Here is a 13,833-nt window from a genome sequence, read left to right on the forward strand (position 1 = left end):
AGGGGTGGCAGGGGGCAGAAGCGGCCGCGGCACAGGATGTGAGGCACTCGGCACCCACCACTTGCCCTTACAAATACCTTCAAAGTAAAGGAAACCTGGATGCAGCTAACACAGGCCACCATTCACTCCTTCACTCCCCAGACGTCTGTCGTGCCTTCTCTGTGCAGGGTCCCTGGGTCCCGAGGCTGCAGGGACACAGCCGGAACAGGGCGAGATCCTGCCCTCGGCGTGCTCCTGGAGGGAAGGCACATCTCCCTGGGCAGCCACCGAGACACAGGCCTTGGGCAACGGCCTGTGTCCTGTGAAAGCCTGTGGGCCTGAGCGAGCGACCAGACGCGGACACCACCTCTGGTTGTAGAACACAGGGCCCTGGCGTGCAGACAGGGAGCAGGACAGGGCTCGTGCCCTCCCGCGCACGCAAACTCCTGAAGAGCCTCTCAGTGATAACTGCCACCCGCAGAAGACACCTAGGCCCAGGCCCCTTCTCCTGATTCCTCCCTGAAGGGCCCTCGGGGACAGGTCAGAAGCATTCGATTTTATTTGGGGAAACAGTGGCTGCAGAGTGTGCTAGTGGATGAGCGAGTGGGCAGCAGTGCGCCACCCTCACTGGCCCCCTTGCGCCAGTGGGCAGGGTGGCTTATGGAGCATCCAGCCTCTTAGCTGCCACCACTCGGCAGAGAGACGCTCCATGGACTAGCTGGCCTGGCCTCCGGGGTTCTCTGCGCTGACAATAGGCTGGTGGTAGGTGCAGGCCCAGCAGTCTCTCTGATCCCTGCAGGGACAGCGCAGGGGGGACCCAGCCCATGTCCTCTCGGAGCCCGGCCACCATCAGCTAATAACTCTCTGCACAGATGAGCGTTAGAAGCTGCGTCTCCGGCCGGATATTGGGTGCATTCAGTCGTGAAGTCAATGCCATGTTCAGCTCCCAGAGCTTGGTGCAGTCTGAGGACAACAGGGGAGGCGCCTCAGTGCTCAGATGGTGGCATCCGAGCAGAGCATGGCGCCTGTCCCCGGCCGCTCTGCAGGGTGTGGGGACAGCCAAGGACTCTCAGGTCCAGTGTGACAGCTGCTCACGTGTGGGCTGGCATTTAGGAACCGGACGGTGCCTCTGGCTCGGATCCGGCTGTGCTGGCTCCCTGCATACAGGGCAGCATGGTTCCTACTACTCAGGGGCTAGCTCCGGGACAAGCCCCTCTCAGGGTGCCAGAGAGCAGGCTGAGGGTGCAGGAAGCACCGGGAGCAGGCTGCCGGGGCCTTAGAGGTGGCCTGAGCTGAGTGGGAAGGTGCCACCTGTAGCTCCTACCGCAAAGAGCCAATGCTACCACCTGAACGGCTGGTGGCCCTGCGCCAGGTTGGCGGCCGTGTGCTCATCATGCAGCTCCTTGATGCGCAGCAGCAGCTCCTCCAGGTTCTCACCTGTGACCGCCGACAGGGCGATGGCCTTCTCGCCCAGGTGGGCCTGCAGCGTGGGCAGGTTGGCTCGTGCCTGAGGGAGGTCGATCTTATTGGCGACGACGACATGGGGCCGCTCAGACAGGCCTTGCTTGTACTTCTCCAGCTCGTACTTCAGGTCCTCGACTTGGGTCCAGGGCTCTGGCGCTGCCAGGTCCACCACGAACAGGAGGAAGCCGCAGCGCTCGATGTGCCTGAGGAAGGCCAACCCCAGGCCTCGGTTCTGGTGCGCGCCTCGGATGATGCCCGGCACGTCGGCCACTGCGGAGACAGAGCAGGGGGCCGGGCCACCTCCGGCCCGTTCCCCGAGGTCTGAGACTTTCCTTTCAAGGAACACCTTAAACCCACGTCGATTGAGTTACTGACTCGGTGACTCATCAGGCCAATTGCCACGAAGGCATTTCAGCTTTGAGTTTCACAAGGCGCTTGGAAATATTTGGGTGACAGGCACAGTGACAGATCCATCTAATAAGGAACATTTATTCACTGGAATTACACATTCCAGTCTTTCTGGCTTCAAAAATGATTTTAAAAGGAGGACCCTGCTTCCTGAAACCCATTAATAATTTGATTACTGATAGATTTGATTATCACAGAGTACCTGGTGAATGGAAAGTGCCATAGAAACAGAGCTACCTACCAGCAGGCTTGCTATTTTTAATGGGTACGTTATCTTCTGGGGAAAGTTTCCTTATCTCAGAATGGTAACAGGAAAGCTTTAAAATCACAGCGGGCTCCATGACTGGCACTGCTGAGTCCCCAAGAGGGAGGGGAGTAGAGGCAGCAGGAAGGAACAGCCTTCCCAGGTCAGAAATTTACATTCTAATTCCTGGTTGCACCCACAGTCGTCGGCATGGGGTGGGATGAAAGTGTAAACCCTAACTAATGGCCACAGAATCACAACTGTTCACTTAGGAAAAATGATGCTGCTTTTCAGGCAGAAAGCTGCTTGCTAACGGTTCCGAATGACCCACCTCACAACCCCCACCTTCGGGAGGTCTACCTGCTACTTGCTGGTGGTCCTCATAGTGCACAATGCCCACGTGGGGATTCAAGGTCGTGAACGGGTAGGCAGCCACGGCGGGCTTTGCATTTGAAATGGCCCGGAGAAGCGAGGACTTGCCTGCGTTGGGGAATCCGACCTGCAAGACAGGGGGATGTGCTACCATTTCCTCCATCTGGGACAGACCGAGATCGGGGTGAATCTCAGGATTGGGAACCACACAGGTGAGGGCATAGCCCCTGTTCAAGGTCACAGGAGGCCAACTGGGGTGAGTTGCCCCTCTCCTGCAGGCTGGTGGCATACCCCATCCACTAGAAACCACTTTTCCACAGCTCAGTGTGCAAAGCACCCCCTCCTCCCACTGGGGCTCAGTGATACCCACCATGCCAGCGTGGGCCATGGTCTTGAGCTCCAGGAAGAGTTCCCGCTCCTGCCCAGGCTCCCCGGAGGTGCAGGTGACAGGCGCGCGGTTATCGTTGGCCAGGAAAAAGCGGTTGCCTTTTCCTCCTGCCCCGCCCAGAGCGGCCACATACTCATCCCCGGGGTGTGAGAGGTCAGCCACAACTTTGTTTCCCTCCTTTACTAAAGTGCCCATGGGGACCTGAAAAATAATGAAGCATTTGTTGGGGAGCAGAAAGACAATGGCCAGACCAGGTGCTTTCTGTTTGGGAGGGGGTGTAGGCGGGACCCAGCGAGGAGCCCCTCCAGAGCCACCGAGTTCCAGGAGACAGGTCCCAGCCCTCCAAGTATTTCATGGGCTGGCGGCACCCCTGGGAACTGTGCACACGGCTTTTCAAACCGTGTTTCTAACCCATGAGGTGAGCTGATGCAGCAGAAACGCTGAGCTAACAGCAGTGCTCAGAGGGCCCGAGAGAGTGGAGACAGCGGGTGGCTCCTGGGCCAAGGTGAGACAGACTGGGGACCTGTGGGTTCCCTTTTTGTAAAATGTAATGATTTTGAGACTTAAAAAAAAATATCACTGGAGGAGTGAGGATATCTTTTCCATTGATTTTTAGAGAGTGGAAGGGATAGGAGGTGAAGGGGGTGGAGGGAGGGAGGGAGAGAGAGAGAGAGAGAAAGGGAGAAAGGGAGAGAAATATTGATGTGAGGAAGACACATAGATTGGTAGCCTCCTGCTCGAGCCCCATCTGGGGCAGGGAACTGAAACTGCAAGCAAGGTACATGCCCTTGACCAGCAATCGAACCCGCAACCCTTCAGTCCTCAGGCCAATGCTCTAACCACCGAGCAAATCCTGCCAGGGCGATTTTGTGACTTTTTCAACAGGTCATACAGCACATGGTATAAAATCAGTACAAAGTCCAGGCTGAGATTTGCTCTGTGGGAGATGGCTGTGTGGTTCAGGCCATGGGCCCCTGTGGACCACAGCTGGGAACCTGAGGAGCCTGAAGGTCTGGACTTGGGGCAGGGCATGCTCTGCAGATGGGGCTTACCCGGACATAGAGGAGAGCGCCACTTCGCCCGAAGCAGTTTTTCCTGCCACCGTCTTCTCCATCAAAGCCCTGGTACTGGGACAGGACCGAGGACAGTGACTTGAGTTGTCGGTCGACTAAAAGAGAAAACCTTCATGTTCTTGTTAAAAACAAAATCGGGCCCTCGCTGGTTCGGCTCAGTGGATGGAGCGTTGACCTGTGGACCAAAGGGTCCCGAGTTCGATTCCAGTCAAGGGCACGTATCTCGGTTGCTGGCTCCTCCCTCACTGAGCCCCGAATGAGACTTGTGCAGGAGGCAACCAATCGATGTGTGTCTCTTACATCAATAAATATTTCTGTCTTTCCCTCTCTCTCCCACTCTCTCTAAAAATCAATGGAAAAGCCCTAGCCAGTTTGGCTCAGTGAATAAAGCATCGGCCTGCGGACTCAAGGGTCCCGGGTTCAATTCTGGTAAAGGGCATATGCCTGGGTTGGAGGCTCCATCCCCAATAGGGGGTGTGCAGGAAGCAGCCGATCAATGATTCTCATCATTGATGTTTCTATCTCTTTCTCCCTCTCCCTTCCTCTCTGAAATCAATAAAAATATATATATATTTTTAAAAATCAATGGAAAATTATCCTCGGGTGAGGATTAAAAAATAATAACTAAAAATAAAGTCTCCACAACAATAGTGCTGACAATCAAAAAAGTAGATAAAATACAAGTCTACTTTAAAAGAAACAACAAAATCGGCCAAGACCGGTTTGGCTCAGTGGATAGAGCATTGGCCTGCGGACTGAAAGGTCCCAGGTCTGATTCCGGTCAAGGGCATGTACCTTGGTTGCGGGCGCATCCCCAGTGGGAGGTGTGCAGGAGGCAGCTAGTCGATGTTTCTCTCTCATCAATGTTTCTGACTCTCTGTCTCTCTCCCTTCCACTCTGTAAAAAATCAATAAAAATATATTAAAAAAAAACAAAATCGGCTGCATATTGTTAACTTTCTTTAGTCTAGTTCTGGAACATTAGGAATGCACATGGAAACAGAACAAGGCCAGAGCAGAAGTTACTAAAGTAGCAAAGTGATATTTTAAAAAGCTATAAATTCTTATCTTCTTTCAAAAAAGTACTGTAATTTCTGAAAAATTCAAAATTACCCACAATGTTATCAATTTTTAAATAGCTACACTTTATTAGTTGGGAATGTTTCCAATTTAAAAGTAGTTACATTCTGAAATCTACTAAGTTTCCAGTGCTAAAAATGTGCTGAGTAATCAATACCCTCCCACCAGCATTTACCGAGATGATAGCATACATTTATCCCCTGACTGTCTTACTATAATGTTAGGTTTCCTGATAGTAAGATATCTCTCTGTACCTGAAATTCTTTTTAAAACCCACTATCAAAGTTGGGTTTGGGTGCATTATTTAAATGTAAACATTCACATAATTTAACAAAAATGATGCCCATACATCAACTTCTGAATTCAAATTCCTGTCAGGATGAGAAGGTGGAAACTTTCTGCCCCAACATGTGCAGACACAGTGGTCCTGCCTAAGCTGCCCCTCAGAGCACCTGCCTCTCAGGATGATGTGGCCACCGTTGCCTCCGTCGCCACCATCGGGACCCCCAAACTCCTTCCGGGGCTCACTGTGGAAGCAGCTAACCCCGTCGCCTCCGCGTCCCCCTCGGACAAGCACCCGGCGATGGTCCACAAAATGCCTTTTCTGCAGAGAGCACAGACCCGTTCGTCACGAATGCTGCAATCCTCTAGCCAAGCAGCCCCGGAGCACCTTTCTCACCGCCGTGCTTTCAAATTAGAGGTCAATGATGCTACTATCACTAACCTCTGCTAAAATGCAAATGTAAGAACAGTTCCCAGCAGACATGCAGAGTGAGGAAACAGTTCCCACTGGCGTGAAGAGTGAGGAAAACATACTCAGTGACAGACTCAACATGCCCAACTTGAGGAAACAGGTTTAGAAAATATTCCTGAAACAAAGCGTCGTCTCAGCTTTTTCAAACAGAAACATCACTGAAGGGCATCTCCTTGGCCTGCCTGCATAGGGCTCATTTGTAAACTCAGCGATGCAGAGAGAGCTCCTATGGGAGGGTGGATGTCTCTCCAGGTCTCTTCAGTTCCAGCGAAAGAACTGAAACCAAGCAGGGGACTGTTGAATAGCTATTGGCTCCAACAACAAGTTCAGCTACCCAAGAAGCCAGGGCGAGGCACCAAGGTGCCACCCAGCAGGCCATCCTGTCCTGGGAGTCCACCTGCTTCCTGCGCTGTGTGCAGAGACAGACTGGCCAGCACCTGGCCCTCCACCAGACCCAGGGCATCTGCCCCTCCACCTGATACACAGATTGTTGTTTTAAGAAAGCACAAATACTTTCAGAATTTTTGGCACCACCAACCATGAATTACTATTTTAAAAACTTAGCATATAATTTTGCTGTATGTCAACATGCAAAATCCATCCAATGGATGCCTAGCTGCCGTGGCTCAGTGGTTGAGCGTTGATCTATGAACCAGGAGGTCATGGTTCAATTCCCAGTCAGGGCACATGCCCTTGTTGTGGACTCGATCTCCAAAGGGGGGAATGCAGGAGGCAGCCAATCAGTGATTCTCTCTCATCACTGATGTTTCTCTCTCTCTTCCCCTCTCCCTTCCTGACACCAATAAAAATATACACACTGACGAGCACGTGGAGATGAAGCCCGGCTCCACTTTCTCCGCTGGGCAAAGACAGTGCTACGGACACTGCTCTGAGCACCGGCGCTTCTCCAAGGAAGTTCTGCTGACCTGGAGCCCCGCTTGGGAGGAAATGAGGTGGGGCTGTCCTTGAATTAAAGTAAAGCACACTCATGTTTGTTTTTTCTCACTCATGTTTTACATGGTAAGTTTCATTTCATCATTTTCAAGTCCTACCTGTGTCCCTTCAATCATATAATCAGGACAGATGGAGACACGACAACGAGAACTCACAACAATGCTTGCGAGAGGGAAGCTTCAGATCAGTTCCTTCCCGGTCAGAAGTCTCACCAGTTTTTTCTCGGAGAGCAGTTTCTTTCTGGAGGGTTCCTTGGCACAGTCCGCACAGCTGAGCGAGAGCAGCCGGGGGGCAGTGCACTGCAGGAGCCGGCCCAGGGCCCAGTGCCCCAGGCCCTCCAACGCGCTCCGCGATCCTGTGGAGAACAGCCTCCCAGGCATCATGGCTTCCTAACAAAAGTCAAATTGGCAAAATAAGGTCCCTGGTTTACACGTGAACTCCAAACAAACTAAAATCTCATGGATGTTTTTGGAACAAATAAGTAAACTGCAGACTATGACTTTCTCCTGTCACTTGCCATGCTGGACCCTGAGTCATGAAGAGTCACCTGCCCCGTCAGCCTAGGCTACCTGGGGCCAGGTTTGTGTAGACAGGGTTTGTCATTAAACCTCTCTCGACCCTGGAAACACGCCCCCATTGAATACCAAGTATCTGCTAAATGAAACTATGACAGGAAATCGAAGCCTAAAATAAAAATTCCTGAAAAAATTAAAGCACCATTTACATAAATGCTGCGCTATTATCTTGTGCAGTTTAAATGTCAAACTGGAGATGAAACAGCTCTTCTAACTAAGCCAATAGGTAGAAAAAATCAAAATCAAAATATTTTGACCCAAGTGATCATCCAAAGTTTATGGGATGCAGGTCATGTAGTGCTCAGAGGGTAACTTACAGTCGTCCCTCCTCCCCATCCACGGGGACAGAGGCCAAGACCTGAGTCCTCGGATAGTACCAAACCCTATAGATACTATGTTTCTTCCCATATATACAATATATGCCTATGATAAAGTTCAAGTAACAAATTAGACACAGTATAGGATTAACAACAATAATGATAAAATAGAGCCATTGTAACAAAATGCTATAAGGTCATGTGACGTGCTGTCTGGTGGTGTCTCTGTCCCTGTGATAACCAAGGTGGCTACTAAGTGACTAATGGGGATGTGGAGACCTAGACAAAGGGGCGGGACAGAATGGAACAGCAGCAAAAAATTCCATCACGCTGCTCAGAACAGGGTGCAATTTAAAACTTACGAATTGTTTATTTCTGAAATTTTCCATTTAACATTTCTTTTTAAAATTTATATTTTTATTAATTCCAAAGAGTAAGGGAGAGGGAGATAGAAACATCAATGATGAGAACCACTGATCAGCTATCTCCTGCACGCCCCGTAGGTTAACACTCCATCACTGAGCCACACTGTCCAGGCAACATTTTTTTTTTTAAAGAGAACCAACTCTATTTTTAAACAACATGTTCTTACGGATTTTTAGAGAGAGACCGATAGAGAGATAGAAACATCGATGAGACAGAAACATCATGGATTGGCTGCCTCGTGCACGCCCCCTACTGGGGGATCAAGTCCGCAACCTGGGCATGTGTCTGGACCAGGAGTGGAACCAATGACCGCTTGGTTCCTGGATTGATGCTTATCCACTGAGCAACACTGACCAGGCCTACAGTTAACATTTCTGAATGTCAGCTGACCTCGGGTAACTGAAACCTTGGAAAGTAAACTGTGGGTAAGTGGCAACCACCATAGCTGTAAATGCTTCTCTTAGTAACTGAAGAAAGGTCTAAAATTAGTGATGTAAGGTTCCAAGTCCAGAAACTAGAAAGAAAAAAGCAAAGTAAACAGAAGGAAAGAAATAATAAAAACCAGAAACAAATGAAACAGAAAACTGACAACGGAAAACATACGGCAGCCCTGACTGGCCTGTTGAAAACACACATGGAAAACTGCATGTGAGAAGATGGTCCTGTGATGAGGGAGGCAGAGACTGGAGCGGGTCAGCTGTGAGACCAGGAGCACCAGGAATGGCTGCTGCAACCCCGGACAAGGCTCGATCCAGAGTCTTAAAGGGAGCATGGCCCTGCTGACACCTTGACTTTGGCCTTCTGGCACCCAGACTGTGAGAGAATAAACGTCTGGTTCTTTGTCACGGCTGCCCTATGAAACTAAGATTGACAGCTCAACAACTGACGGAATGATTTGCTTGTGCTTCAGTTTTTTGTAAAATGGGGATCATAACTGGTACTTAACCTTGTAGGATTGTGAGGATTAAATGACTTAATGGTGTGAAACCTAATCTTCTATAATAATAAAAGCGTAATATGCTAATTAGACTGGCCATTCTTCCAGATGACCTTCCCGATGAAGCCAGGGCTGTGAGGGAGGGCCTGGGTCCCTGGGGCCTGCTTGCTGGCAGCCGGAGGGAAGCCCAGTTTGGATCCTAGGTGCTGGAGGGAAGCCTGGGTCCCGGGTGCCAGAGGGAAGCTGGTGCTGACAGCTGGGGGAAGGAAGGCCTACTCTTGCACCAATTTCATGCATCAGGCCTCTAGTAAACAATAAACACTAGCCCTAGGCGGTTTGGCTCAGTGGACAGAGTGTAGGCCGGCAGACTGAAGGGTCCCTAGTTGGATTCCAGTCAAGGGCACAGGCCCAGGTTTCGGACTCGATCCCCAGTAGGGGTTATGCAGGAGGCAGCAGATCAATGATTCTTTCGCATCATTGATGTTTCTATCTCTCTCCCTCTTCCTTCCTCTCTCAAATCAATAAAAATATATTAAAAAAATAATGGAAAAATATCCTCGGATGAGGATTAACACACACACACACACACACACACACACACACTAAAATAAACAATAAAAATAAATAAATAAAAAAAATATAAGCACAGTTGCCCTAACCGGTTTTTCTCAGTGGTTAGAGCATCGGCCTGCGGATTGAAGGGTCCCAGGTTCGATTCCAGTCAAGGGCATGTACCTTGGTTTCGAGCATATCCCCAGTAGGGGGTGTGCAAGAGGCAACTGATCGATGTTTCTCTCTCATCAATGTTCCTAACTCTCTATCCCTCTCCCTTCCTCTCTGTAAAAAAAATCAATAAAATATATTTTAAAAAATAGTATACACACACACACACACACACACACACACACACACACACATATATATATGCAGAGTGGACAAACCCCGGATGCTAGAGGGATCAAGGAAGTAAGAGGACACAAAACACAAGGCCAGGAACATAAAAAATGTTACCCGAGCCCTGGCTGGTGTGGTTAAATGATTAGAGCAGTGGTTCTCAACCTTTCTAATGCCACGACCCTTTAATACAGTTCCTCATGTTGTGGTGACCCCCAATTTCATTGTTACAAATTGAACATAATTAAAGCATAGTGACTAATCACAAAAACAATATGTAATTATGTGTTTTCCAATGGTCTTAGCCGACCCCTGTGAAAGGGTCGTTCGACCCACAGGTTGAGAACCGCTGGATTAGAGCATCAGCCTGTGCATTAAAGAGTCTCGAGTTTGATTCCGGGTCAAGGGCAGGGCACATACCTGGGCTGCAGGTTTGATCTCCTGCGAAGGCAACCAATCAATGTGTCTCTCTCACATTGATGTTTTTCTTTCTCTCTCCCTCCTCCCTCCCTCCCTTCCACTCTCCCTAAAAATCAATGGAAAAAATAATATTTTCGGGTGAGGATTAACAATAACAAAAAGGGGTCACCCGCATGAGCCCTGCAGGCATCAAAGGGCAAGAGAACACCAAGGAACCACTTGTGCCTCAAACTCAGCAAGTTCCTGAAAAATGCTCCTTACCACAAAGACAGAAGAAGAAATAAAAACAAAACAAAAAAGAAAAAAAAAACCATAAAGAAAACAGAGAAGAAACAGAAAATGTCAATCACCCGTAACTACTAAAGGAGTTGAATTTGTTATTAAAGAACATTCCCCATAAGCAAACTCCAGACTCAGGCTGCTTTACTGGTAAATTCCATCAAACATCCCAGAAGTAGTAACAGCAGTCTCACATGAACCTTCTCAGAAAACGGAAGACGTGAGACTACACCCAAACCATGTCATGAGGCCAGAGAAGCCCCAATACCCAGCTGACATTACGGGAAAGGAAATGATCGTGAATACAGAGGCAAACAATCCCAACAACGTCGTGTCCAACTGCGCCCTGCACATCACACTGCAGGACCAAGCAGGGTGACGCTGGGACACGAGGCGCCATCAGCAGCGGGATCCCACAGTGACTGTCACATCTGGCAAAGCCCGCACCTACTCCCGAGCAGGGAAATGAAATATCACTGGGAAGGGAAGGGGACACTGTCAGACTGACAGAGGCCACAGCCAACACCACACTGACTGGAGAAAGACTGAAGGATGCCCTTGCCTACCCCTTCTGTGTGACATTGTCTTTTAGACACTGTAATAAAGAATTTTTTTAAAGGAATTTCTTTTTAAAAAATATTTTTTTATTGATTTTAGAAAGAGGGATTGAAACATTGATGAGAGAGAAACATCAGTTGGCTGCCTCCTGTACGCCCCCTACTGGGGATCAAGCCCACACCCCAGCATGTGCCCGGGGACCTCAGTGCACAGGATGACACTCGAATGACTGAGTCACACCAGCCAGGGCTGCAATAAAGAATTTTTTTTTAAAAAAGTAAAGACAAAATATAGATCTGATTTTTTCCATAGAAATCTACAAAACCTGATTAGAATTAATAAATGAACCAAGCAAGGTTGCAGGTTACAAGATTCACACACACAAATCAATTGTATTCTTATACACAAGCAGCAAACAACTGCATTGGCAGTAACACTAGTTACAAAAAGTTCCCGGACATAAGTTCAACGATAAACATTCGAAGCCCCTGCCTCACTCTCTGCAGCATTCTATCCTTGGCATCGTTCAGGAATTAGGTCATCTAGTCCTCATAACAATTCTGTAAAGAAAATGAGGAAACTGAGACAAGGTACAATGACCTACCCAAGGCCGTGCTGCTGTGAGATGGGACAGGCTGAAGTGGATTATGAAAACAGGTTGTTAAAGGGAAAACAACAACTCACCGATCACCAACACTGCATGCAGCCAAGCCCACTGGCAAGCGATGCCATCTGTGCCGAGGTGGCAGAAACCAGGCTTCTCCGCCCTGGCAACATGAAACCTGAAGATGGACTGCAGAAAAGGTGAACAGTGACAAAGCCAACCAGAAACCTGGCCGCCCACCTGGCCTAACTTGGAGTACATCCCCCTTCAGCCCTTCGATCTCTGTTTGGAAAACCCACTGAACCAGTACCTGCCAGGTGAACCATTCAGCTGTGTCTCACACTGTTACTTGGTCTTCATTTTCCTTCGAATGCTGTACCTGTGCTGTCCAATAAGCTACCCATTGGCCACATGTGGCTACTAAATTTAAATCAATTAAAAAACTTGAAAATGTAAAAACTCAGTCATTCAAGCCACATTCCAAGCACTCACGGCCACATGTGGCCAGTGGGCACCAAACTGGACAGCACAGATGGGAATGTGTCCACCTCAACACGTTTACCTGGCCAGGTGAGCAGAGTACAAAAGATGAGACTGTGCGTACAAAAGCCCTGGTCCAAGTTGGACGAACTTTGATTCCAGGATGGGGCTTTAGAAAGACTCAAGAACCCAGCCGGTGTGGCTCAGTGACCGTCGACCCATGACCATTCCTGGTCAGGGCACAGGCCCGGATTGCAGGCCCAAGCCCAGTAAAGGGTGTGCAGGAGGCGGCTGGTTCTCCCTCATCACTGATGTTTCTTTCTAGCCCTCTCTCCCTCTCCCTGAAATGAGTAACACCAAAAACCATTTCTTTTTTTAAAAATAAAGACTGGAGAGTCACACGGCAAGGGCTACATTGCTACTTTGTTCCCTAAAGTGTGAAGTTCAGTTCTACTGGGCCATGGGAGTTATTATTGCCAGGAACCTCAGCCTGACCTTGTACAGAAACTTTTATATTTATTCCTTACAATAACTGTATGAGCGGGTAGTAGTGCACATGGGTGTCCTGCTGCTTCGAGGACCTGCCCCGGGCTCCCGATCTCTGGCAGAGACTGGAGGAGCAGGAGGCCAGGAGGGTGACTTCCCTGCCCCGCTCGATCCCTAGCTGGCACTGCTGTCTTCTGTAACTGCCCCTCCCCTTGTGCCTTGCTGTCTAGGGGTGGAAGCAACTCCAATGCCACCCCTCCAGGTTAAAACACCACCTCTACCGTTTCCCCTCTCCCTTCAGAAACCCTCCTTAAATTCTCCTATGTGGTGGGGCCATGATTCCTGACCCTGACATTTTTTATGCCAATTTTAGAGCAGGGGAGGCTGCGGCTCCGAGGTGAAGCAGCTTGCCCAAATCACAGTGTCCTCTGGCCTCCCAGCAGGAGCCTTCCAAGTGAAGTATGCACACACAACACTTCCCAAGGTTACCTTCAAAGGAGCCAGCGTTCTGCCTCTTAACGTTGGCTGTGTTCTTTGCTTAAACAGATCTGAGAGCAAACTTGCATTTAGAAGAATCGCGTTCTGCCTCCCCTACCTCCTTTCCGCGGGGTCCTCGCCTTCACAAAACAAAGGCACCCTCTGGGACGCCCGTCCTCGCCCGCCGGCCGGTGAGCAGAGGGCGGACCCAGTAAACTCGCCTCCCTGCAAACGGCAGCCGTGTGCGCGAGTTCACTGGAAAACCACCCAGCGGTCGAGGGCTGCACTTGCAACAACACTTCAATGAAATGTTCATAAAAACCGGTGTGTGCTAACGCTGTTCTGTGCCACTAACAATGATAAAGAAGCATCCAGAAGACAATGTTTAGTATTTAGGTCCGTGCGTCAAAGGAAGTATCTGAGCTCCTTAAATTGGGTGCATGAACGCGGGGACGGGAGGAGCTGGGGGCCGTTCGTAGGGCCCCGCGGAAGGCGCACTGCCGGGCTTCCGGGCCGGCTTCCCAGGTGCCCGCGCTCACGCCCGCGGCGACTGTTCCGCTACACACAGGACGGGGTGGAGGGTCGCCTGGTCGGCGCCGCTGTCCCCGCTTACGGCCTCCTCCCTCCTCCCGGCGCCCCCACCTGCGCCTCCCCAGGCAGCGGCC

General features: G+C 49.9%; 1 protein-coding gene across 5 annotated transcripts; it reads right to left on the reverse strand.

The window, feature by feature from the left end:
* Window positions 1–520: 520 nt before the first annotated feature.
* On the reverse strand, window positions 521–13,825 carry MTG2 (mitochondrial ribosome associated GTPase 2). 5 transcript variants are annotated; one of them, XM_070419661.1, is made up of 9 exons: window positions 13,287–13,824; window positions 11,806–11,914; window positions 6,928–7,104; window positions 5,464–5,611; window positions 3,908–4,023; window positions 2,838–3,056; window positions 2,456–2,594; window positions 1,417–1,713; window positions 521–942 (listed from the first exon to the last, which is right to left on the reverse strand). In XM_070419661.1, exons 3-9 carry the CDS (start codon window positions 7,096–7,098, stop codon window positions 833–835), a joined length of 1,200 nt encoding a protein of 399 aa, XP_070275762.1. In that variant the 5' UTR covers window positions 7,099–7,104; window positions 11,806–11,914; window positions 13,287–13,824; the 3' UTR covers window positions 521–832. The 5 variants fall into 5 exon arrangements, with proteins under 5 accessions (XP_070275762.1, XP_070275761.1, XP_070275759.1 ...); XM_070419660.1 differs by having other exon boundaries at window positions 13,181–13,824; XM_070419662.1 differs by having other exon boundaries at window positions 855–1,713; window positions 13,181–13,825.
* Window positions 13,826–13,833: the final 8 nt, after the last annotated feature.

Source organism: Myotis yumanensis, unplaced genomic scaffold (assembly GCF_028538775.1).
Source record: "Myotis yumanensis isolate MYYU_CA2020_CCGP unplaced genomic scaffold, mMyoYum1.0.hap1 SCAF_7, whole genome shotgun sequence".
Taxonomy (NCBI): domain Eukaryota; kingdom Metazoa; phylum Chordata; class Mammalia; order Chiroptera; family Vespertilionidae; genus Myotis; species Myotis yumanensis.

Coding starts and splice junctions, on each gene's coding strand:
- MTG2 (XM_070419658.1), bottom strand. CDS start 11,986: ATGTACTCCAAGTTAGGCCAGGTGGGCGGCCAGGTTTCTGGTTGGCTT. Junction 2,595..2,837: donor CCATGGCCCACGCTGGCATG/GTGGGTATCACT, acceptor CCTGTCTTGCAG/GTCGGATTCCCCAACGCAGG. Junction 1,714..2,455: donor GGACCACCAGCAAGTAGCAG/GTAGACCTCCCG, acceptor CTGTCTCCGCAG/TGGCCGACGTGCCGGGCATC.